The sequence below is a fragment of the Aethalodelphis obliquidens genome, unplaced genomic scaffold (assembly GCF_003676395.1).
Source record: "Aethalodelphis obliquidens isolate GAN/ISIS:26980383/991018 unplaced genomic scaffold, ASM367639v1 scaffold31, whole genome shotgun sequence".
In the NCBI taxonomy this organism is placed as follows: Eukaryota; Metazoa; Chordata; class Mammalia; order Artiodactyla; family Delphinidae; genus Aethalodelphis; species Aethalodelphis obliquidens.
Genome location: NW_020837975.1, coordinates 14,168,368 through 14,190,741, shown reverse-complemented (window position 1 = coordinate 14,190,741; position 22,374 = coordinate 14,168,368). Strand labels below are relative to the sequence as shown.

General features: G+C 53.3%; 2 protein-coding genes across 4 annotated transcripts; one reads left to right on the top strand and one right to left on the bottom strand.

The window, feature by feature from the left end:
* The first annotated feature begins 23 nt into the window (after window positions 1-23).
* On the top strand, window positions 24-1,759 carry MEA1 (male-enhanced antigen 1). Of its 3 annotated transcripts, none has more exons than XM_027127304.1 (4): window positions 24-109; window positions 593-872; window positions 956-1,058; window positions 1,364-1,759. In XM_027127304.1, exons 2-4 carry the CDS (start codon window positions 603-605, stop codon window positions 1,513-1,515), a joined length of 525 nt encoding a protein of 174 aa, XP_026983105.1. In that variant the 5' UTR covers window positions 24-109; window positions 593-602; the 3' UTR covers window positions 1,516-1,759. The 3 variants fall into 3 exon arrangements, with proteins under 3 accessions (XP_026983105.1, XP_026983106.1, XP_026983104.1); XM_027127305.1 differs by having other exon boundaries at window positions 95-218; XM_027127303.1 differs by lacking the exon at window positions 24-109 and adding an exon at window positions 157-258.
* Window positions 1,643-21,308, bottom strand: PPP2R5D (protein phosphatase 2 regulatory subunit B'delta). Its single transcript, XM_027127297.1, has 16 exons — window positions 21,107-21,308; window positions 16,135-16,212; window positions 6,991-7,201; window positions 6,537-6,736; window positions 6,328-6,438; window positions 6,114-6,206; window positions 5,555-5,685; window positions 5,358-5,417; window positions 5,143-5,251; window positions 4,875-4,928; window positions 4,397-4,567; window positions 4,163-4,290; window positions 3,416-3,517; window positions 3,249-3,321; window positions 2,990-3,106; window positions 1,643-2,843 (listed from the first exon to the last, which is right to left on the bottom strand). The coding sequence occupies exons 1-16, from the start codon at window positions 21,131-21,133 to the stop codon at window positions 2,706-2,708; spliced, it is 1,803 nt and encodes a 600-aa protein (XP_026983098.1). The 5' UTR covers window positions 21,134-21,308; the 3' UTR covers window positions 1,643-2,705.
* Window positions 21,309-22,374: the final 1,066 nt, after the last annotated feature.

The following is a 22,374-nucleotide window of genomic DNA, read 5'->3' as shown; positions in this document are numbered from 1 at the left end:
CTCGCTCGCGTCAATCATGAGCGCGCGGCAGGGTTGGACGACTAGGCACCCCGGCACGTCCTGCCGCGCCGGAAGTGAAGGTGCGAGTTTGGCAGCGGGCTCTGAGCGGGTAAGGCGCGCGGAAACGCCAGCGCCGAGAATCGGTGGGGCGGCTGGGGCCGCCGCAGCTGCGGCCGTTTGAAGGAAGCCTCTGGGACCCGAAGGGCGTTCGTCAGGCGGTACAGAGGGGAACCCCTTGGAGAGGAGAGAAGGGGGCGGGTACGCCTTGTCTAGGGGAGCTTATTTGGCGACCCGGAGTTCCTAAGTGGACTGGGGGGGAGGGGCGTCCTCGAAGGGATGTCTTTTGGGAGGTGGCATGGCCTCTGGCTGGGCTGTTAAGAATTGGCGGAGTAAGGCGGGTGGGCCTCCGTTGAAGATAAGTCGGCTTAAGAGGTGAAGGGCCCAGGAGAGGCTTGGATGGTGGGGAGGGGGGCAGGAAACTTGGGGCGTTTAAATGTTTCGTGACGTAGGAGACCACAAGGAGCTGGATGAGAGGCTGAAGGTGGACTTAATTTCATCTGATCACTATTCTCCTGCCGCCCTGTTCTTGCAGCCCCTGCCCGATGGCAGCAGTAGTTCTAGGGGGAGACACCATGGGTCCTGAACGTATCTTCCCCAATCAGACTGAGGAACTCGGGCCACACCAGGGCCCTACAGAAGGCACTGGGGATTGGAGCAGTGAGGAACCAGAGGAAGAGCAAGAGGAAACGGGGGCAGGACCAGCTGGCTACTCCTACCAGCCCCTGAATCAAGATCCTGAACAAGAGGAGGTGGAGCTGGCACCAGTGGGGGATGGAGAAGATGTAGTTGCTGATATCCAGGATCGGATCCAGGTATGGTGGAGGAGGCATTGTTCCTGAGCAGGTGAAGCTGGAGTCCTTGGACTGGCCCTGAACTGTCGTCTCTGGCTCTGCAGGCCCTGGGGCTTCATTTGCCAGACCCACCATTAGAAAGCGAGGATGAAGATGAGGAGGGAGCTATAGCATCGAGCAACCACAGCTCTATTCCTATGGACCCAGGTAAAAGAGCTCATTCTTTTATTCTGGAATAATAATGGAGGAAGGGAACTGGTTAGTGCCAGTAGAGGGAAGTCCCAGGAACACCCTGTTCCTAAAACAAGTTTGTAATCTAAGGTTTTGCAGACTTCAGAATCCAGGTGAAATGCTATTCTTCTAGGCTGGGGGAGGATGGGCAGGCTTGCCTAGGAATAACAGGACAGATTCAGTGACCTCACTAGCCCAAAAGCTCTGGGTTAATTCAGCGAACGGGGAGAGGAGCTGGTCTTACTGTTTCTACCCCCTAACTGGTCTGCCTGTGATTTCAGAACACGTGGAGCTGGTGAAAAGGACGATGGCTGGTGTAAGCCTACCTGCGCCAGGGGTTCCTGCCTGGGCTCGGGAGATATCAGATGCCCAGTGGGAAGATGTGGTACAGAAGGCCCTCCAAGCCCGGCAGGCTGCCCCTTCCTGGAAGTGATCACCCTGAGAGGTGCCTTATCTCCCTGCATTCCAGGCCAGAACCAGCACAGGACTGAACACATCCTGGTTGTAATGTCCATCTCCATCCTCCCCATCTCCCTTCCACGTCAAGGCAAATCAGACTTCTTCTCAGAGACCCACTTTATTCAGTTCTGTACATATGGGGACAACGGTCCAAGCCCAACCCACCTTAGCATGTATCACTCTGTGGGGAATAAAGCACCCTATGTACACAGCCAAAAGCTGCACTGCCTGTGCCCCTGGAACCCGGGTCCGGCCCCCCCCCAGCCCCTCGCCCCTCCAAGGTTCCTGAAAGGGACAAGTGAGAGCCTGCCCAGCATCAGCACAAACAGGGAAATAAATAGGTGTTGGGGGGAGCCATGCTTAGGGCACTGCCCCCTGCTTCCTTCTTCCTAGCTTTGGGGACCAACAGCACAGGAAAGCAGTCAGCCCCAGGATGGTCCCTTCCGTGTCAGTGATCCCAGGGCTGCTGCTCACCAAAGAGGGGGTACAGGGTAGGGTGTTTGTTCATCCCCTTCTCTTGGTCCATCTGGGCCCTATATTCATCACCTACTGTCCAAAGCCTATGCTTTTCTCCTTTTGCTCTCCTATGTTGTCTTGATCAGGCAGGGGTAAGAGGAAATAATGCAGCCCCATCAACCTGCACACTGCTGGGGCTGGGGGCCTATTTGTGCTGTTGGGGGTTGGCTCCCCTCCAGCTAATTCACTCCAGGGGCCAATGGGGTTTGATATAACTTTGGTGAGAATCATCTCCTGCTGCTCCCTATATGCCTGCAGGGGAGGGAGACAAGGAGGAGACACCTGGAGTTCAACTGGGGCTGCAGGGGAGAGGAGAGGAGCACGTTATTCCCGTGTGTATTTCTCAGAGCAGCTGCAGGCAGCTGTGGGATAAGGAGCAGGAGGGGGCCAGGCATCCCCAAGTTGTGTGAGCGCTGAGCATTGCCGCGCTCAGCCTGTCTGTACTAGCCGCGGGGAGGCATGAACACATTTCAGGGGAGAAGAGGGACCACTCTGCGGGTGTCCCCGCTTCAAGTGCCTCATCCCCCTCCCTAGAGCAGAGAGGCCCTGCCTTGCCCCAAGTCAGCCAGTGGGGAGCAGAAGGTGGAGGGCTGGGGCAGTGTCCCAGGGCTGAGTGGGCTGTGGCCCTGTGGTGGGAGGGTGAGGAGGTCAGAGCGCCTCCTGGCTGGCAGTTAGAAACTCTTCCGCCCGCTTGTGCGCCTCCAGTGCCTTGATGGTGTACACGTCCTGAGGCAGCTCTGACTTCCGCCGAAGCAGCACTTTCTCCTTCTTGATGTCCTTTAGCATCTGTGTGGGGATGTGCAGGAGGTGAGGAATGGTGACCAAGTCCCGAGAAATCCCACTGTTCCCTGCCCTGATTCCTTGGCTCTGCGGCTCTTGTCTCCTCTCCCTCCCCGGGCTGTCTTGTCTTTCTGCTCCCCGTGCCCTCCCACCTGCACGGCCTCTGTCTCCACCGTTCTCTTCAGAAGCTGGATGTCCTCTGCCGTGGGGGTCTCCGTCTCCATCGAGTACACAGGAGGCAGTGGTGGAGGCGCTCGGAACATGGGATACTGAGAGGAAAGGAGGCAGACAAGTGGCGAGAGCCACTTGGGAAGTATGGGGACCCTGTTTGCTTCCTGCCCCTCCTCAGACAAACCCTCCCCCAACCTAGGCTGGACCCCTCAGTTCAGGGCAAGGGCAGAAGCACCTCACCTGGGGGTTAAGGCGAGCCAGCTCCTCAATCCTTTGCCACATCTCTTCTCTCTCCTTCATTCGGAACCGGCCCCTGAGGGAACAAAGACAGGATTGGGGTGGGCTTGAGAGAGAAGCACAGGGGGCTGGTGTGGAAGAGGAACACCCCCAAGGAGAGAGAGACTCACTTCTGCTTCTCTGCCTTGTACTGTTGTGTACAGTCATCAAACAGCTTCTGATTCATCTCCATAAACAGCTTCAGGGCATTGTAGATCAGGCCATGGATTGTCCTGCCGCCAGGAAGAAAGACGACGTATAAGAGGCCAGAGCCTGCCCTCAGTGCCGGGACCTCAGTTTGCTCTCTCCCACAAGGTGTCTGTGCTAAGAGCTTTCTCATGTACTACTCCCATCCCACCAGCCTCTGTACAGTGTAAGCTCATCGCTCTGGCCAAATCATGTGACTTGAGATTGGCAGTTCAGGCCCTTTACAGATATGAGTCTGCCTGCCCATCCTTCCTGCACCCCATGCTCCAAGAGCTCCCTTTTCCCCACTACCTCCTACTCTTCTAGCCCACACGAATGGCCTCCCAGTGCACAGCTTTAAACAGGAAAGCCTTTTAACAATGCTGGGATTTAATACATACTAAGAGGATCACATCAGCTTCTCACAACATGGAATTACATCTCCAAAGCTGCAGAATATCTGACCTCAAGAAGAGATGCGACAGAGGCCACTGCTCTGCTGCTGGGTAGCACAGATCTCTCACGTGGGTATCTTTTCTCCCCGGTCAGTCCCTCAAGGCCCTATTAATATGCAGTGGCACCAGCCCCGCTTGCTGAGGGACCAGATGAGACCACTGGCTCTTGAGTCCATCCACACCCTCCCACATTCCAAAACCAGATCCTCAGTGCCCAGTGCCACCCCAGTTCCCTACTTGTTCCAGTGGCTCTTGGAGTTCCTGTAGAGTGCAGGGAACATGATGGGAAGGACTCGGGCAGCATTGTCACTTATCAGGCTCATGATGTACTCATTGTTCCAGTAATAGAGGGCACGCTCTGCCACCTGGTGGGGACAGGCGAGACTCAGTGGGGACATGGCTCGCTATGCTGAAGACCCTCCTCAGTTTTCTGGGAGGCAGGGGCTGGGATGTTCTGGGTCTGGGTCTCACCTGGAAATGGGGGCTGGAGACACACTTGGCAAGCTGGCGGAAGAGTGGTTCCATCACTTTGCTGAACTCTGAAGGTTCAATGACATCCAGAATCTCCTCTAGCTCATTCAGGAACATCACCTCCTTGGGGCTGTGGGTCTTGGGCCAGAACTTGAGAAGGCCCACGATCACCTGCGAGAAGAGGAGGACACGGGAATAAAATTCTCACTCAACACCTGTCTGGGTCTCCAGGAAGCCACCCTGCCCTCTCCCCCAAACCCCGGTGGGCACAGCTTGGGTGGCCTCAGCTAAGTGCTCGTGTTTCTCCGGCTTGGATGCTTCCTAGGTGCACAAAGGTTTTACTTCTCCTTTAGAGAGGAAACCATGCCACCTGTCGGGTTACATCGCCCGTGAGTGCTTGCGGCACTGCTCGATAGCTGCTGCTGGCAAGTGCTGCTGACAGGGAGAGGTGGACCCTGGGGCCCAGCAGGGGAGTTACCGGCTCAGTGAGGCTGCTTTCCTTCTCCAGGAACTGTACCACGCAGTACGCCAGCTGCAGAAGGTTGAGACAGAAAGGAGGTGAGGTGCAGGGCTCAGAAGGTCACAGAGAGGTTGGTGACAGAAACCAGACCCCGGAACAGAAGGGGAGGCGTGGAGAGGAATTCTGCCCCCTGCTCCCTCTGCCGCCCCATCACGGCTGGAATGCTTCCCCTTCCCTCTTTTCTCTGCAGCCAGGGCCGGGGATCAGCAGGAGGAAGGCCGCTCACCTGAGGGTGGTAGACACTCAGAGACTTGACCTTGTGAAGGGGAAGCAGGACACGGATGAGGAACATCTTGTGCTCTTCTTTCAGGGGCAAGGCAAAGCCATTGATGATGCTGGGAGTTAAGGGAGGGTTGTCAGGACCAAAGGGCCAGGTCCAAGCTCAATGCATCAATCCTCCCGACCTCTTCTAGGCATGTGTGCCCCCGCCCCACCTCTCACCTGCCCAGGATCTCCAGGAGCTCGGCAATCCCATTGTGATGCTCCGTCTCATAGATGAACCTGAGGGAAGAACAAAGACTCTCTTGATAACCCCTGGTGCCCCTCCAGCATTCTGTGGAGTCCCACCTACCACCCTTCTCCCACCCCATCTTAGTGAGGGGCTTGCTTTGCTCCTGAGCCCAGGCTCCTGGCCTCACCTGTAGAAGATGTGGTTGATCTGCCTACGGATATAAGCCCGGAGCCCCAAAAACTTGCCATAGATGCGATGCAAGATGGTCTTGAGGAAGTCCCGCTCTCGAGGGTCCTCACTGTCAAACAGGTCCAGGAGCTGGGAGCAAGCGGGAGGAGAGGCGGCAGTGAGGCAGGAGCCGGGGAAAGCCAGGGCTGGGGTGACTTGGGTCCTGGCCAGAGGAAGCCCTCTGAAGAGGGTGCGTGGAGACAAGTCTCTGGGAAGAGCGATTCTATTGCACTGCTCTACCCCAGGTGATGTCTGGGAATACGTGCTGCATTCCCCATTGGGTGGGGCGGGGGGTAACAGTGTTGCTTTTTTGTTTCCTTCCATTATGCTGGAAGCTTCTTATGGACAGAGTAGGTTTGTTTAACCCCCATGGTCAATTTGCACCAGACACAGCTGAAACCCAATAGAGTACCTATATTCAGCAGAAGCAAAAAGAGCAGCTTGGACTGGAGTCAGGGGACGTGGGGCTAGAGTTCATGGACTGGAAGGAGGGGAAGGCAGGAACTTCAGGGACTCACAGCAAGGACAAACTTCTGGTCAATGTACTTCTTGGCTATGTTTGGCTGGAAATCGGGAGACTCAAGGAAACGTAAGAAAAACTCGTACACGAGCTGCGGGGGGAAAGGAGCATCACTTAGGGGCATTCCCCAAGGACTGGGAGAGCCCCCTTGCTGCAGGGCTCAGAGTGCCCCACTGCCCACAGCCAGGCCCCTGCCCTCTTTGCTCTGGTACCTGGAGATGCGGCCAGGCGGCCTCCAGGGTGGGCTCATCTTCCTCAGGGTCAAACTCGGCCCCGGTGGGATTTGAGGAAGGTGGCAGCGTCCGGAAGAGGTTCACTGAAAACTGAGGGGTAGGGAGGGCCCAGGTGAGAGCTCTCTGGGCAGGTCTGGGCTTTTCCGGGGCCCCCGTCCCTGCCCGCTTTCCCCTTTCCCTGTGCCTACCATAGTGACGGCCTCAGGGTAAATGGCCTCGGTGACAACATCGCGGCTGTGGGTGATGTACTCCACCATTTCGTTGAGCCCCGCCCGCTTCACCTCCTTGAATTTGAGGTCACTGAGTGGGTCTGACACAAAGTCAAAGAGGACGCAGCACTGGCGTAGCTTCTGGATAAACAGCTCCTCCCGCTCCTGGGTTGGTGAGTCTAGGGGCGGATGGGCCATGGTCAGGTCTCCTCTGTGGTCCTTCACTGCTATGCCCTGCTCACCTCGCAGGGCGTTCCCGATCCCTTCCTGCCACCATCCTGCTCCCCTGACGCCCACCCCCAGCCCCAGCGCAACTCCCCCTCACATTCTCTAGAGCTTCCACCCTCCCCCAAACACCCCCAAACCTCCATTCTGCCAACACCCACTGTCCCCTAGGTCTGATGCCACAGCCCTCTTGACCTTTCCCAAGTACCTTTCAGGGCAGGAAGCTTCTGCAGCTCCCGGTTCTTGCTGAGGTTGAAGCGGGAGGAGCTTTGCCGTCGCTCCTTCTTGACAATCTGGGGCCCCCCTGAGTACTTGATTTTGCTGAGCTGTGTGGGGGGCGGCGTGCTGTTGCTAGGACGCTTGTTGGATGATGGCGGCTGCGGTGGTGGCTGCGGTGGCGGCTGCGGCTGGGGCTGGGCCTGGTCAAACGAGCGAGTCACTGGAGTGCACTCGCCAAGCTGCGCTTCCCACCCCAGGCCTGGCCCACCGCCCAGCCCCGGGTCCGTTTATGCCTCTATGGGCCTGGGCAGCAAGCAGCTGCCTCCCGACCCGAAGGAGCCAAGACCAGGGTCAGACATAACTGCGGGACGTGGCCCTGGAAGGGGGCGGTCTAGAAGGCGTGTCTCCCAAAGTGACGCCCGCTGCCTGTGCATCAAGAGCCTTCAAAACGCTCACTCCCGTTCCTGAACAGGCAAAGCTGATTGATGGACTGACAGTGACAGAAGTCAGACAAGTGGCTCTCCTGCCGGGGAGGGGGTGGCAGCGGTGTGGGTTGGGGAGATGCGGGTGGTGACCGAGAAGGGGCACGAGGACCTTTCTGACTAATGGAAACATTCCGTATCTTGACTGAGTCTGGGAGGTGGTTCATAGCATAAACATATGTAAAAATGCATCGAGCAGTACAGCGAAGATTACTCTATTTTATCATTTACTGAACGTGTGATAGTCTTCAGTTAAAGAAACTCCTCCCCATATCTCAGCAGTTTAACTACTAGAAATATAGATTAAGCAAAATCCTAAATATAAAAAAGGCTTTGTGCAAAAACACTTTTTATGGTCTTATTTATAATGGCCAGTATATAAATACATGGAAATCATGGAGTTAAAATTATGTTTATGAAAACTATGTACTAAATGTAATGATACGTGATTCAGCTGTGAAAAATGTTTACACAGTCAGAGTAATTTACCCAAAACGGGTGATAAGTATTCTGAGAAGAGGGGAAAAGTCTGCATGGAGGTATAAGACACTCGGGCCTTAATTTTCCACGTTAGGAAGTCAAGAGATATCTAAAGCTCACAAAATAAAGGGAAAAAAAAAATCAGTAAAAGGATCTTGTTTGGAGGTATAAAAGTTAACCTGCAAGGAAAGAGTTAGGAGGTGAATGTGGTTGCCACGAAACAACAGGAGAAGAGGGGCCGGCGACAGGGGCTGCCCTGCTCATTACAAGCCTGAGAGTATTATCTGACCTTCTGAACAATGCACCTATCACCACGCTGATAAAAATTAAAAACAAAACAAAAAGAGTAAAACTATGGAATGAGAGAAAATTGCTTCCTATATGCTAAGTTAAATAAGGATAATACAAACCTGTATATCAAAATGAGCTCACCCATATTAAAACATGCACAGAACCCAAATTCCAGTTAAGAAAAAGAAAGAACAAGTGCATGTGTTCATGACTATCTCCTGTAATGACAGAATGAGACATGACTTTTTCCTATTTCCCTAAATTTTTTACAAGCTGACACTGCTTTTATAATGGAGAAATAGGGAATGCCCTGGCAGTCCAGTGGTTAGGACTCTATGCTTCCACTGCACGGGGCCTGGGTTCGATCCCTGGTCAGGGAACTAAGATCCTGCAAGCCACACAGCACGGCCAAAAAAAAAAAGGCAATATAATGGGAGAAATACAGCTAATTTCCAAAAGTTACTTCTTTACTTCCTCCCAGACACGGGTGTCAGAGCCCCACGAAGCCCATTTTCAGAAGCATACAAACAGGTGTTTGCAGGGCTGTCCACTCATAGGTACTGTCCAGGTAACCCCCTGCTGGGAGAGGGGAGAGGCTGAGCCACAGGACAGCCCTTCCCCCCAACCAGAGAAGAGACTGCAACAGGACCAGAGGAGTGAGGTCACGTCCAGCCGGGTCCCTACACCACAGGAAAACTGCCCTCCTGTGCCCTCTCCAGCCCGCTCCGTAAACTCTTACTTCATAAAATAAGAATGGGAGAATATGAAACTCTCTGGGATAAGGGGCAAGGAGGAAGACAAATGTTATGCTTTGTACGCTCTTGAATTTTTTATAGAAACAATTACGTCAAGCTTGTGACCTATCTGGGGGTCAGAGGCAGGAGAGGAGCGCTGGATCCAGCCCAGGGCAGGCCTTGGGTCCAGTGTAGCTCATTACCGCTTTGGCCATCTGGCCCTCTCCTCCTCCTGAAATGAGCCCCAGACACCAATTTGACTAGGGGAATGCAAAGAAGTGGGACAAGAGCAGTCATCACACACCTCCCTTGCTATGACTACACTCAACCAGTGTGATTTTTCTGGTTAGACAGTGCAAGGCACCCTGAAGTCTGGGGTCTCTCTTCCTGTATACGGAGGATGGATCACACCTTGGTAGAGGACGAAGGAGAGGGGCAAAAGGCCAGGGGGCCAGAGCCTGGTGTGCATCAGACTCTCCCCATTTCCCTGTCGCAGGAACAACCCAATCCTTATCAGTGGAGTTCAACAGTCAAGGGCACAGACTTGAGCCTGACTGCCTGGGTTTGACTACTGGCTCTGCCATTTATTAGCTGAGTAACCTCCAGGAGGTCATATAGCCTCTCTGTGCCTCATCTGTAAAGTGGGGATGGCAATAGTACTACCTCACAGGGTTGTAATAAGGATTTAAATGAACAGTATATGGCACACAGAAGTGTCTTATAAGCAGTATCTTCTACTGTTGTTGTTGTTATTATTATTATTTCCCATCCCTGGATTTTAGAAATACAGCCTGGAAATTCCTGAAAGTAGCATACCTCAAATGTTCCTTAGAGTTCATTATCCTTCTTGTTTTAAAATGGGGGAACCCAGGGAATTCCCTGGCAGTCCAGTGGTTAGGACTCCGTGCTTTCACTGCTGTGGGCCTGGGTTCAATCCCTGGGTGGGGAACTAAGATCTCACAAGCCACATAGCGTGGCCAAAAACATAATAAAATAAAATGGGAGAACCCAAGAAGGCATTGCATCTTTCAAGACCCACCTTCTTCCAAAAAGCCTTCTCCAATCACTCCAGGACTTGCATGTCCACCCTCCACCCTCAACCTTCTGACACTGCTTATCTGTTCCATTGGCTCTAGGATCATCCCCAGTGACACCTCTTGATCACTTTGCTCATGTGTCATCTCCCCACTAGAAAGCAAGTCCCTTTAAAGCCAGGACCCTGGTTTGTGCCCCTCTGGGTCTCCTCAGCACTGGCACTGACACCTAACAGGCATTCAGTGAATGACTGGTTATTTGATTGATGGGGGGACAGGGCGGGTGGGGGACACCAAGCCCAGGCCCATCTCCATAGGTCCCTCCTGTCCTGACCGGGGACCTTCAGAACAAAGCCCTGCACAGTGGTGGGAGCAGAGTGGGAAGGAGAAACATCAGAGATACTAGGCTGAGGGGCTCAGTGGCAACTGAGGAACAAGACTCGGGAAAAATATGTCTCTCTCCATCCTCCCAGATAAATGCAGAAACCCTGCATCTCCATGAATCTCGCACTTAGGGGACATCCAGAGAAAGGAGGCCTTCTTCCCAGAAAGGGAAAAGCAAGACCTCAATTTTCTCTGCTAACGAGCAGAGGGTTGGACTAGATCAGTAGTCCAAACACTCTCCAAGTAAGGTGTTTTTGTTTTTGTTTTTGTTTTTTGCAGTACGCGGGCTTCTCACCGTTGTGGCCTCCCCCGTTGTGGAGCACAGGCTCCGGACGCGCAGCGGCCATGGCTCACGGGCCCAGCCGCTCTGTGGCATGTGGGATCTTCCCGGACCGAGGCACGAACCCGTGTCCCCTGCACCGGCAGGCGGACTCTCAACCACTGCGCCACCAGGGAAGCCCCCAAGTAAGGTTTTAAGAAAACAGAGATTGCATGGCTGAAAATCATAGTTTAAAAAGCCACCCAATGAGTTGATGCCTAAGGTCCCTTCCCCTTCAGGATGGCATTATTGAAGGCTGGGGTGGCCGGAGAGCAGCTGAGCCGGCTTAGTCTGCCCCGCCCCCAGCCCACTGGGCCACCCTGGTTTTATAAGGACCATTGGCTCCCAGGCCCCAGATACACGGAGCAGCTGAGAGACAGCTGGGCCGGCCAGCAAAGCCCTGGAAACATACTTGTCAGAAGGGAGTATAGGTGTGTGCCAGCAACTCACTTCACGTTCAACCCTTTCTCCTAAAAGCTCTAGCTTCCAACTTCTCCTTTGTTGACCTGGGCTGGAGATGAGAGGCAGCTGCATCCCCAGGAGAACCTTCTGCAGCCATCAGAGCATGGGTGGACACGGCCCAAAGGCAAGCTGGTGACCTGCCTGCTCCCACTTCTGAGACTCCACAGTGGCTGTCTCCTCTGCCTGAACAACCGTCTCCTCCCACTTCTAAACTTGCAACAGGATCCAAACGCCAAGAAGCCTTCCTAGATTCAGGCCTCCTGCAATCCAGTGGGGCTTTTTTTAAAAATATAAATTTATTTATTTATTTTTGGCTGCATTGGGTCTTAGCTGCTGCACGCATGCTTTTCTCTAGTTGCGGTGAGTGGGGGCTGCTCTTCGTTGTGGCTCGTGGGCTCTAGAGCACAAGCTCTGTAATTGTGGCGCACGGGCTTAGTTGCTCCGCCACATGTGGGATCTTCCCGGACCAGGGCTCGAACCCGTGTCCCCTGCACTGGCGGGCGGATTCTCAACCACTGCGCCACCAGGGAAGCCCCTCCAGTGGGGCTTTGAATTTATACACCACCCTCACACTCAGGAGACTGCAACTATACTTGCCCACTCTGAACCAATTCCATTCCAACCTGACCCTAACACAGACACCTGTAATCATTAAACCCATATATTTAAACATAAAGTAGGACATAGAAATATAAGTTAAGCACTATAGAAGGTACTGTAGTAGAAAGATGAAAGATAAAATTATCAGTGAAAAACGCAAAGATTAATGTTATAGCTTTTGCATAATGAATTAACTAGCTGAGTGAAGATCATTTTAGTTTCAAACCCTGAAAATCAGAGAGGCATTCTCTCCTATATTGACACCTAGAGCACTGTTGGGTTGGCCAAAGAGTTCGTTTGGGTTTTTCGTAACAGCTTACAAAAAAACCAAATGAACTTTTTGGCCAACCCCATACCCATTCTTTTTTTGTTGTTTGTTTGTTTGTTTGTTTTGTTTTTTTCAGTACACGGGCCTCTCACTGTTGTGGCCTCTCCCGTTGCGGAGCACAGGCTCCGGATGCGCTGGCTCAGCGGCCATGGCTCACGGGCCCAGCCGCTCTGCGGCATGTGGGATCTTCCCGGACCGGGGCACGAACCCATGTCCCCTGCATCAGCAGGCGGACTCTCAACCACTGCGCCACCAGGGAAGCCCCCCATACCCATTCTTAATTCATTTATTCAATAAACATCATGCTACGCATTAGAGATTAAAAAGGGAATAAGACATGGCCCTTGCCCTCGAAGAGCTCAAAGTCCAGTGGGCAAGACACGAAAGCAGCCATTAGTACAGGGCAATGCAAAACCAGAGCGCCGCAAGAGATTCAGGAACTCAGAGGGCTGAGTGACAAACTCTGCCTGAAGAATCAGGGAAGCCCTCCCTGAAGAGGTGACTTTTGATTTGTCTCTTAAAGGATAAACACGGGTTTAGGCAAAGAATGAAAAGAGAGAGATAAAGCAGTCCAGGCCAATGGGATGACACCAATAAGAGCCCTGAGCCACAAAAGGCTTGTCGGGTTGGAAGATGGAAAGTCCAGAGGGGCTGGAAGAACAGGGCAGGGCCAGCCCAGGAGGCCTGAGGCTGCATATTTGAATTTGTGAGCAATGAGATGCCAAGAGGGGCTTTTAAGTAAAGGACTGATAGGACCAAAAATGTTTTTAGGGTAACAACTCTGGCTACAGTGATGTCAGGCTGAAGTGGGGGAGACCAGGATCGTTTCTTCCTCCCTCTGTCCCTGTTCCCAGAACTCAGGACAGGGCACAGCACACAGAAAAGTCCACAGCACTGAAATGCTTTTTCCAAAGACAGGCCAGGAAAGACCCTTGCCTTGTAGCAGAGTCTGACCTAATCTCTCAAGGCTCCTTTCCATTCTAAGACTCTTCTAGAATCTTAGAACCAGTCTATTAGGTCATTAAGAACACGGGAGGACTGGCCACAGACCTGCGCTGAATTCCAGCTCTGCTGTTTTACTGCTGAGTAAAAGCTACTTAACATCACTAAGCCTCAGTTTCCTCTGTAAAATGGGGCTGATGATGATAACAGATGACCTCAGGGACTGCTGTAGAGATTAAATGAGAAGATTATAAGATTAAATGCATGCGTACTTAGCACAGTGCCTGGGACAGACTGTACTGGGTTGAACAGTGTCCCCCCAAAATTCACATCAACCCAACATCTATGAATGTGATCGTTATCTGGAAACAGGGTCTTTGCAGATGTAATCAAATTAAAATGAGGTCATACTGGATTAGGGTGGGCCCTAAATCCAACATGACTGGTGTTCTTATAAGAAGAGGGAAATTTGGACACAGAGACAGAGGCACAGGGGAGAACGCTGAGCGAAGACGGAGGCAGAGATTGGAACGATGGTTCTACAAGCCAAGGAGCAGATCGCAGAAAGCCACCGAAGCTGGGAGAGAGGCGTGGAAGAGATTCTTCCCTAGAACCTCAGAGGAACATGGCCTGCTGACACCTTGATTTCAGACTTCTGACCTCCACAGCTATGAGAGAATAAATTTCTGGTATTTTAAGCCACCCAATTCATGGTAATTGCTTATGGCTGTCCTAGGAAACTAATACACAAGTAACTGCTCAATAAAATAAATGTTGGCTGCTATAAATTATTAAGATCAGTTGGAAAGACTGGCAAATGCTTGACACGGGGTAAGTTTGGCTGTAAGAACCCAAAATTCTTGACTAGAAAAAGGGCAAGGGAGGGATTTCCTTGGCGGTCCAGTGGTTAAGACTTTGCCTTCCAATGCAGGGGGTGCAAGTTCGATCCCTGGTCGGGAGCTAAGATCCCACATGCTTCGCAGCCAAAAAAAAAACAAAACATAAAACAGAAGCAATATTGTAACAAATTCAATAAAGACTTTAAAAATGGTCCACATCAAAAAAAAAAAAAAGGAAAAGAAAGAAAAAGGGCAAGAGAAGGACTGTGACAAACAGCTTTTGATGACCTGGGCCTCACAGCCTGGCCCCCAAATATTCCATGTCCCACTGCCTGGGGCCACCTGGGTGCATTTCTGCAAAATCATGGAGAATTCCTGCAGCTGCCTCAGACAGGTGAGCCCTGAGCGGCATTTCATAAAACAGAGCCCAAGGTGAACACGACACTCTCCTCTTCCAGAGGGCGGTGGAGAAATCACAGCAGCTGGTCTCAGCTTATTTCTTAAGCTGCTTGAGCCTTCGTTTTCCTACCTATGAAAAGAGAGGTTCCTTCCAGGTCTAATTTGAAGTTGGTTTGTTTGCTCATCCATTCACTAATGCATTCAAATGCAGGTGCTTCCGGTGGGCCAGGCCCTTCGGTGTGAGCGAGAGCCTCTCAGGAGCTAAGTGTTAACACAGGAGACAACTGACACACAATGAATTCCCACGGAATTGTTTCATTACAGCTGTGGTTAAGCACTGCCATGGAGTGATGCTGGGTACCAGGGGCCCTGACCGCGTCCTGGGCATGGGGATGGGGGCAGGTGGTCAAGGAGGGCTACTTCCAGGAAATGACAGCCAATCTGTCTAGTAACTGAATGAGCAGGAGGGAGTCAGGCAGAAGGCAGGAGTGGCCCCCCAAGCTATTCCTTTCTGTGCCTTTAAATCCTGTTTCCAAGTCTCTTGCTTTGAGTATCAGTTGCCGGCTCCCGCCACCTTCCCTGTGGGTCCCACACATGTCATGGCTCCTGAAGGGGAGACTGAGCCCAGAGGGTGTGCCCTCCAGAAGCATCTCCTGGTGATCTCCTGTGAACGAAGGGCGTCAGCACACAGGTGTGGGGAAGAAGCAAGCGCCTTCCCTCAGAGTTCACAGCCTGGGGGAGAGAAACACATCCGGGAACCAACAGTGCCAGGACTGAGTGACAAGGACTGGCCTAGAGACATGTTCAGATGCCAGTGTATGTGCAGAGGAAGGAGGAATTTCTCTTCTGTGGTCCTCAACTCTCACGTCTGTAAGATGGAGAAAACCTACCCTGCTTCCTCCCATCACTCAAGTGAGGGTAAAATGATGGTCGCAGGTGTGAAAAGTGCTTGGCTCTCTTTGGAGGTGACAGGGACCAGAAGTATCCAGAAAAATCCAAATCCAGAGTTAACCCCAACCAAACACTTTTCAATCGATCTCCTCTCCATGACCTGCCCCCAATCCACAAGACCTGCTCAGAATTAGACAGCTCCATTTCCTGTTCACCTCCATCCCTCTGAACAGTTTAGCACAGGAGGGAGGAAGCGCAGAAAGCAAGGATCACCAGCTTCCGGGTAACACAGGCGCTCGCTCAGTGTGCTCCCAGGACCCTTCAGCATCCAAGCATCCCACTGAGCACACGCCCAAGCTTCCATGGACACACTCTGGACTTCCTTAAGTCCCTCCACCCCCGTGTGCTCTCTGCTTGCCATTTATTGCTTTACAGCCCTAGATTGCCAAGCTGCGCTGACCTCTGCTCATGCCTGTCCTTCAGCAGCTCCCGTCTGATCGGGACCAAGAGAGGTGCGCCCAGCCCTGCCCGACTCAAGGGCATCAGCCACTCCCCACCCCTGCCCCACCCAGAGCTACACTGAAGTCACCCCACTGAGCACCCATGTGCACCCGTGTACTTTTCCCTCCTCCCCAGGACTCAATGCCCCTAGCTTCTTGCCCTAAGAGAAAAGGAATTCTCAACACTTTAGTAGACAGAGAATTGACTTTCACAGGAATCCCTGCGGAATCGGAAAAACTGGAGGGCTTATTTGGTTCATAGCCGCCAAAGGGAAAGCCTGCCTGAGGGCAGCCTGGATGGGCTGTCCAGGCCCCTCCCTGGCTATGAAAGTATCCTTCCCTTCTGTCCCAATAATCTCCGGGCCCCTGAGATCCCCCACCCCACTGGCCATCAAACAGGTGGAACTGGCGCCTGCACCGTAACTAGGGCTATGCCCACGTTCATTACCTCCTCAGCGCTCTCGCCGCCACCATCCTTGCTCGAGCTGCTGGGCTTCGCCGCGCCTTTGGCAAGCTTGGAGGGCTCCTGAAGGGAGAAGACGGAGGTAGAGTTAACAGATGCCAAGGAAGGGAGAGGCCTCATCCTCATCCCTCAGGTCTCTGTTGTAATTCTCCTCCGTCCAATTGAATCAATCAGTCAATCAGCACCACTGAGCACCTACCTTAAACCTGGGGCGGTGGGGTGGCAGGTTGGGGTACACAAAGGGAGATTCAGTCCCTCAAAGGCACCAACGAGTTCAGAATCTGGTTAGGAAGACAACTCTAACACACAATAATCCAGCATGACCATGCTCCTTCACCTCACAAGGCTGTTGTATGCGTTAGGGCCTCGGTCAAGTAAGAACCAGGGTGATGAGGCTCAAGGGAGAAGCAGCATGGAAGAAGCTGCTCAGACTGGCTTCTGGCTAAAGCGGGCAGAGGGGGCCTGAGGCTCTCATGCTGGAGGGAAGGGAGTCACCACTCTACCCTCGAGGCCATCTGTAAAGACCTGGAAGCCTTTTTAGGATATCACAAACAGCACCCAGACTAGAAACTGCTACTGGCATAATCAGTGGGGCCCAGGGATGCTAACAGGTATAGGAATCGTCCCAAGAACGCCTCGGTAGACAAGCACAAGGACAGGGATGGCGACAAGGCCCAGAATTGCTATAAAGAATGAGCACTAGTCCAAAGTCTCCCTTGGGAACCTAGCTGCTGGCTCAGAGCCCTGGCCTGCCCAGCATCTCTTCCTATGCTTTGGGCCAAAAAAAAGCAACTGCCCAGGGACAGGATGAGGAAAATGTGAAAAAGACTTGGGGATTTAGGTCTGACTGCAAGCTCAACACAAATCATCCATGTGCTGTGGCTGCCACGGCAGCTCATGTGACCTGCCATCTAGTTAACAGACCTGTGCAGAGTGCCTGGCACCAGGGGACGTGGAAGCGCCCCGTCCTTGGCACTGATGGGGCCATTCTGGAGGATCTGGTTCAGTCGAGAGCATCACACTTTGGGAGGGACAAAGACAAATGCTAGGTTTTCTTCGGGGACTATATAACCCATAGAGGGAGTAGATTCAAAAGCAGGTCCTGAGAGCCACAGCTGCAGGAACTGGGATAGTTAACAATGGAAGGGAGGAGTCATGGCGGGTGGGGGAGCAAGAGGGATCTTTACGAATAAATGAAGGGCTGCCATGTGGACTAAAGACGCAACTTGTTCTATGTGGATCCAGAGGCCCAAGAGCCACGGGCAGAAGTGGCAGGAAGACAGGCTGAGGCTCCAAAGAAGGAAGACTTTTCTCCTGGAGCAGCTGCACAGAAACCAGCTGCCTAGTGAGGCTGTAAGCTCCCCAACCCAAGAGCATTCAAGCAGAGGTGCATTCATGCCTCCTCCAAGGCATGATGCAAAAGGGTCCCGAGCCTTAAATGCAGATCGGATCGGAGGACCTTGGAAATCACTTCTAGCTCTGAGATTCTGCCACTTGATAGCACCTGAGCCCCTTCAGTGAGAAGTGTTAAATCCAGTGATTATACCCATGGGGGCAAAAGGATTTCAGGGAGAAGAGAGCTCTGCGTAGGCTGGAGCAGGGGGAAGGCTTCGTGGGGGTGGGGAGGCAGGAAGCCGTTCCCAGGTGTGGAGCAGCTCCAGGCAGTCATAGCAGTGGGAAGGAGCCCTGTGCTCTGGGTGGCGAGGCACTCTCCCAGGGCCCACTGACCAGGCGGGGCACACTCACCCCTTGCCGAGGGGCCAGCGAGTGGTGCAGAGTGTGGGGTGGAGAGGAAAAGGATGAGGGGGGGTGCAGGCAGGACGCAACACTGAGGTGACCGTCTGCACACACCCCAGACGTGGGCCTCTCGGACAAAGCTGGCCCATCTGCACCCACGTCTCACCTCTCTCCTTGATCGTGAGCTCCTTGTTCCTTTTTGTACCCCTCCACCCACCCTGCAGCACTCAGACATATCTCCCAGGCAATGTGCAGAAGAAAGATCCCGGCTGCCTGGGGGGTGGTGTTGGGGGGTGGGCATGGGAACCAGGCCACCACCCTTGCTCCCTGGCTCCCGCAGAGCAGGTGAAATGCACACACTTCAGCCCAGCCCAGCTGTCCAGTGTTGCATGGCAATGTGGTTTAGAGTCAGCCCTGCGTTCCTGGCCCAGCTCTTACTGGCTATACAATCATGGGCAAGTTAACTAGCCTCGCTGAGCCTGTTTCCTCACCTATTAAGTGCTGACAATCAAAGTACCTAATTCCCTTTATTTTTTTTTTAAATTTTTAAATTTTAATTTTTTTTCTTTTTTGTCTGTGCCGCACAGCATGCAGGATCTTAGTTCCCCGACCAGGGATCGAACCTGTGCCCCCTGCAGTGGAAGCACGGGACGACTGGACCGCCAGGGAAGTACCCCTAATTCCCTTTAGCACAGTGTCTGGCACATGAAAAATGAAATGTTAGTCAATGTTATTAACTATTATTATGAACAAGAAGAGTGTGGGAGGGAGCAGAGGCACGCCACCACCCAGGAACCTAAAAGAGAGAAGTCTTAGATCAGAACATGAGGGAACAGGAAGGATGAAAATCTCCCCAAGGATTGACTCAGCACTCATCCATTGAGCACCTACTGTGTACAAGGAGATGCCAAACCAAAATGGAACTTAGTTATTATCTCAAGGGGGAAGAAAAGACTTGTCTACAATTAATTCCAGTCCAAGGGAACACAAAAGGGCCATAAGTGACCTACCGAGTACTCAGCAAATCCAGGGGAGGAGGGAGAGCTCACCCCCAACTAAGGGTTCAGGATGGGCTTCAGGGAGGAGGCCATGAGGTTAGGCCAGGCATGGGACCAGCAGAGATGAAGGAGAAAGGGGAGAGGTGACGGATGAGCAATACAGACCCTCCATCCCCACCTCCTCTCTGCCCCCACCCCTTTTAGGCAAACCCCAGTGACATCGTCAGGACTTGTCAACCACTGAAGGAGGCCAAATGCAACTAGAAATCAAAAGTGGAAAGTTAAACCTTAAAGGGGATCAAAGATGCCTGGCCCCATGCAAACCAATCCTTCCCGTACTCTTTCCCAACCAAACACTTAACACCTGTGGTCCTAGCAAGTCTTAAGAATTTTTCTTCTTCTTCTCAGTCCTCTAGTAGATTAAGGCTTTCTGTGGATGGGACAGTATCTGTTCCATCAGACTAACAACTACAGATGAGTGAGGACCTCACCAGCTTCCCCTGAATTGCCTTGCTCTCCACACTCTTTGTAGGAGCCCTTCAGCCCCTGGTGTGGCAGACTTTTGTGTGCATCACCTACCGCTAAGCTGCCCAAACCACCTCAGCATGCCTGCTCCCCAAAGACACAGGGCCTGGGTGGGGCACCCAAACCTGCCCAGCTCAGCACCCAAGGAGGTTCAGTGCCTGCTATACCACCACCAACTCAACACTCAGAATCTCAGGCCCTGAGAGGTTATGGGGACAATCCAGAATCAGAGCTGCCTGGCAAATCTCCAACAGCCCCAGGATAGGGAGTTTAACTGATAAGGTCAGAGATGGCAGCCCAGCAATCCAGCCAATCAGAGCGCAAATGAAAGCAAGACACCTCTGGGGTCATAAAGTGGGTGAGCAGAACACCAGGCCAGAGCTAGCGCCCATCATGAAGGACCAGCCCCAGGAAAGAAGAAGCTGGGGGAGGCTGGAACTGGTATCCTAGCATCCTCTGTGTGAGTCTGTACCTCAAAGGAACCACACCTCTGAGTCAGACATCAGCAACAGCAGGAAACTGAGGGTAGGGAAAGACAGGGATGAAGAAGAGGAGAAGGCAGTTCGGAGGTAGAAGAGGAAGGCGAAAGAAGGCAGCATGAAGAAACAGTCTGTGTCAAGACAACAAGACAAAGGCAAGGGTGTCCAGGGGTGGCTGCCCTGTGGAGTAAGAAGGATAGCTAATCTGATAGTGAGGGCAGATTCCCAATTTGAGGACAGTGTGGCCCAGGAAAGGCAGAAACCCAGCACTCGTACAAAAAAGGAAAAATGCAAAGGTTATCTTCAATTAGGAATAAGGGGAGTAACCTGTCCAGATTAGGAAAGGTGACTGGTTGAGGATGAACCTGGGAGTGGGTTGATGCCTGTTAGAGGGGCTTTGGAACAGAGGAGGCCTTTAAGTCAGGAGACCTGATATTACAGCTGGGCCTCCAGCAGGCTGTGTGACCTTGGCCAAGTCCCTTCCCCTGTCCCCCTGTCGGGGCTTCAGTCTCCTCATCTGTATCACTGGGGATTGCACTGAATGCGCTCAGACACCCTGACGTTCCGAGGTTCCATCGGCAGAAGGAAGGGCTCAGTCCTGGTTTACAAGTTTGTGTGTGAAGGAAGAACTAGAGGGAGGGGCCTAGGCCAGATTCGGTGGAGGAGAGAGAAAGCAGAGCCGTTCTAGGTCAAGGAGCCTGGCAAGGAGGGAGAAGGGGCTGTAGGGGACGGTGGAGAAGGCAGGCCCAGGCCCAGGCCCAGGCCCAGGCGGGTGGGAAGAGGAGGGAAGAGAAGGGGCTGCGCGAGGTTGGAGAGGGGGCTTAGTTCTGGAGGGAGGTGCAATCTCAGATAAGCGGCTGTCCCAAACGGCAAACGGGTGGGGGATGGGGAGGTGATGGGGAGGGGATGGGGGCAGAAAAGGCAAGGGAGTAACCTGGGAGTGGGGCAGGATCTGGAGGGAGGAGGTTACCCTGGGCCGGGGGTCGGTGGAGGGAGGTGCATGTCGGGGGACTCTACCCCGGACAAGGGAGGCAGCTTTCTCAGCTGCGGCACAGGCTGGAGGTGCGACCAGCAGCCGGGGCGGAGGGCCGGCCCCGGGAGTCCTGCGGGGGCCGGACGGGAGGGTCAGTCCGGGGCTGTCCCGGGCCTGGCTCGGGCCCCTCCCAGAGCTCCGCACAGGCCCCGAGGCGGAGGCGCGGGGAAAAGGGCCACGCTTACCTTCTCCTTCTTCAGTTTATAGGGCATCTCGGCCCGTCCGGACCCGGTCCGGCTCTTGCGGCCCCGCTCCGGCTCCGGCTTTGCTCGGCCGCGCTCGGCCCGCTCGGCTTCTCTTCGCCACCGCCTGCGCGCTGCGCCCCGGGTCGAGCGGTGTCTGTGTCTCCAATTGGCCCGAACTCTTACAAACCTGCCTGACAACCAGGCGCCGCCTTCTCCGATTGGTCATTGGAACCAAGCGGCTTCCTTTTTTTCTCATTGGAAAGGAAGAGTACAAACCGCCTGGGTTCGGCTCCCAGAATTGGCTGAAGTGGGAGGTCCCGCCCTAAAGGGGGTCGAGCTTAGCGTGAGAGGCGCGGGTCAGGGGATGCCCGGGCTTTGCACCCAGTGCTGCACTTCGGCATCTCGTGTGCCTCAGCTTCGGCCGTCTTTCGCGGCCCGTTCAATTCTAAAGTGGTTCTCACTCTTTCCCCACTGCGATTCCGCCCAGTCCGAATTGAAGGAAAGAAGCCCTAAAATGAAGGGTGCCTTTCTTCGTCAGGGTAACGTAACACTAATTGCCTACGCAAAATCGGTGGAGAGAGCTACCAGGAGCCCTCTTCCAAGACAAGGCTTGAAGAGGATCAAAGGGGAAGCCTGGCAGGCCGGGACCGGGGTGAAATGAGATGAGAATCTAGGGTTTGTTGCAACTTTGGGAAGAGGATCCCCGTTCCTACTGCATATGCTCTAGGGTTGGGGAACCGGCTAGACCTGAGCACTTGGGAACGCAGTGGAGATGCTACCTCATTGTTGAGTGTCTCGGAAATACATCCCTTACTCCCCACCCTGCCAAAGCCAGTGTCCTAATGCATAAGATCAGTTCCTGCCCTCAAGGAGTTAAGAGTCTGGTGAAGTTAACAGCTGTGTATAAATAGATGATTAAGAAACAATGTAGTAGGGCTTCCCTGGTGGCGCAGTGGTTAAGAATCCACCTGCCAATGCAGGGGACACGGGTTAGAGCTCTGGTCCAGGAAGATTTCACGTGCTGTGGAGCAGCTAAGCCCATGGGCCACAACTACTGAGGCTGCGCTCTAGAGCCCATGCTCTGCAGCAAGAGAAGCCACGGCAATGAGAAGCCCGCGCACTGCAACGAAGAGTAGCCCTCCTTCTCCGAAAGCCCGCCAGCAGCAGCAAAGACCCAACGCAAACAAAAATAAATAAAATAAATTTATTTTTAAAAAGATACAATGTACTAAATTACACAAACCTAGAGGTGGCTGGAGGAATATGTT

Excerpts from the sequence above, each read along its gene's own strand:
- MEA1 (XM_027127304.1), top strand. The coding sequence starts at position 603 with ATGGCAGCAGTAGTTCTAGGGGGAGACACCATGGGTCCTGAACGTATC. Across the intron at positions 873-955 it reads ATATCCAGGATCGGATCCAG|GCCCTGGGGCTTCATTTGCC; the intron begins GTATGGTGGAGG and ends CTGGCTCTGCAG. Across the intron at positions 1,059-1,363 it reads CTCTATTCCTATGGACCCAG|AACACGTGGAGCTGGTGAAA; the intron begins GTAAAAGAGCTC and ends CTGTGATTTCAG.
- PPP2R5D (XM_027127297.1), bottom strand. The coding sequence starts at position 21,133 with ATGCCCTATAAACTGAAGAAGGAGAAG. Across the intron at positions 16,213-21,106 it reads ATAAACTGAAGAAGGAGAAG|GAGCCCTCCAAGCTTGCCAA; the intron begins GTAAGCGTGGCC and ends TTCTCCCTTCAG. Across the intron at positions 5,252-5,357 it reads CTCCTGGAGATCCTGGGCAG|CATCATCAATGGCTTTGCCT; the intron begins GTGAGAGGTGGG and ends CTTAACTCCCAG.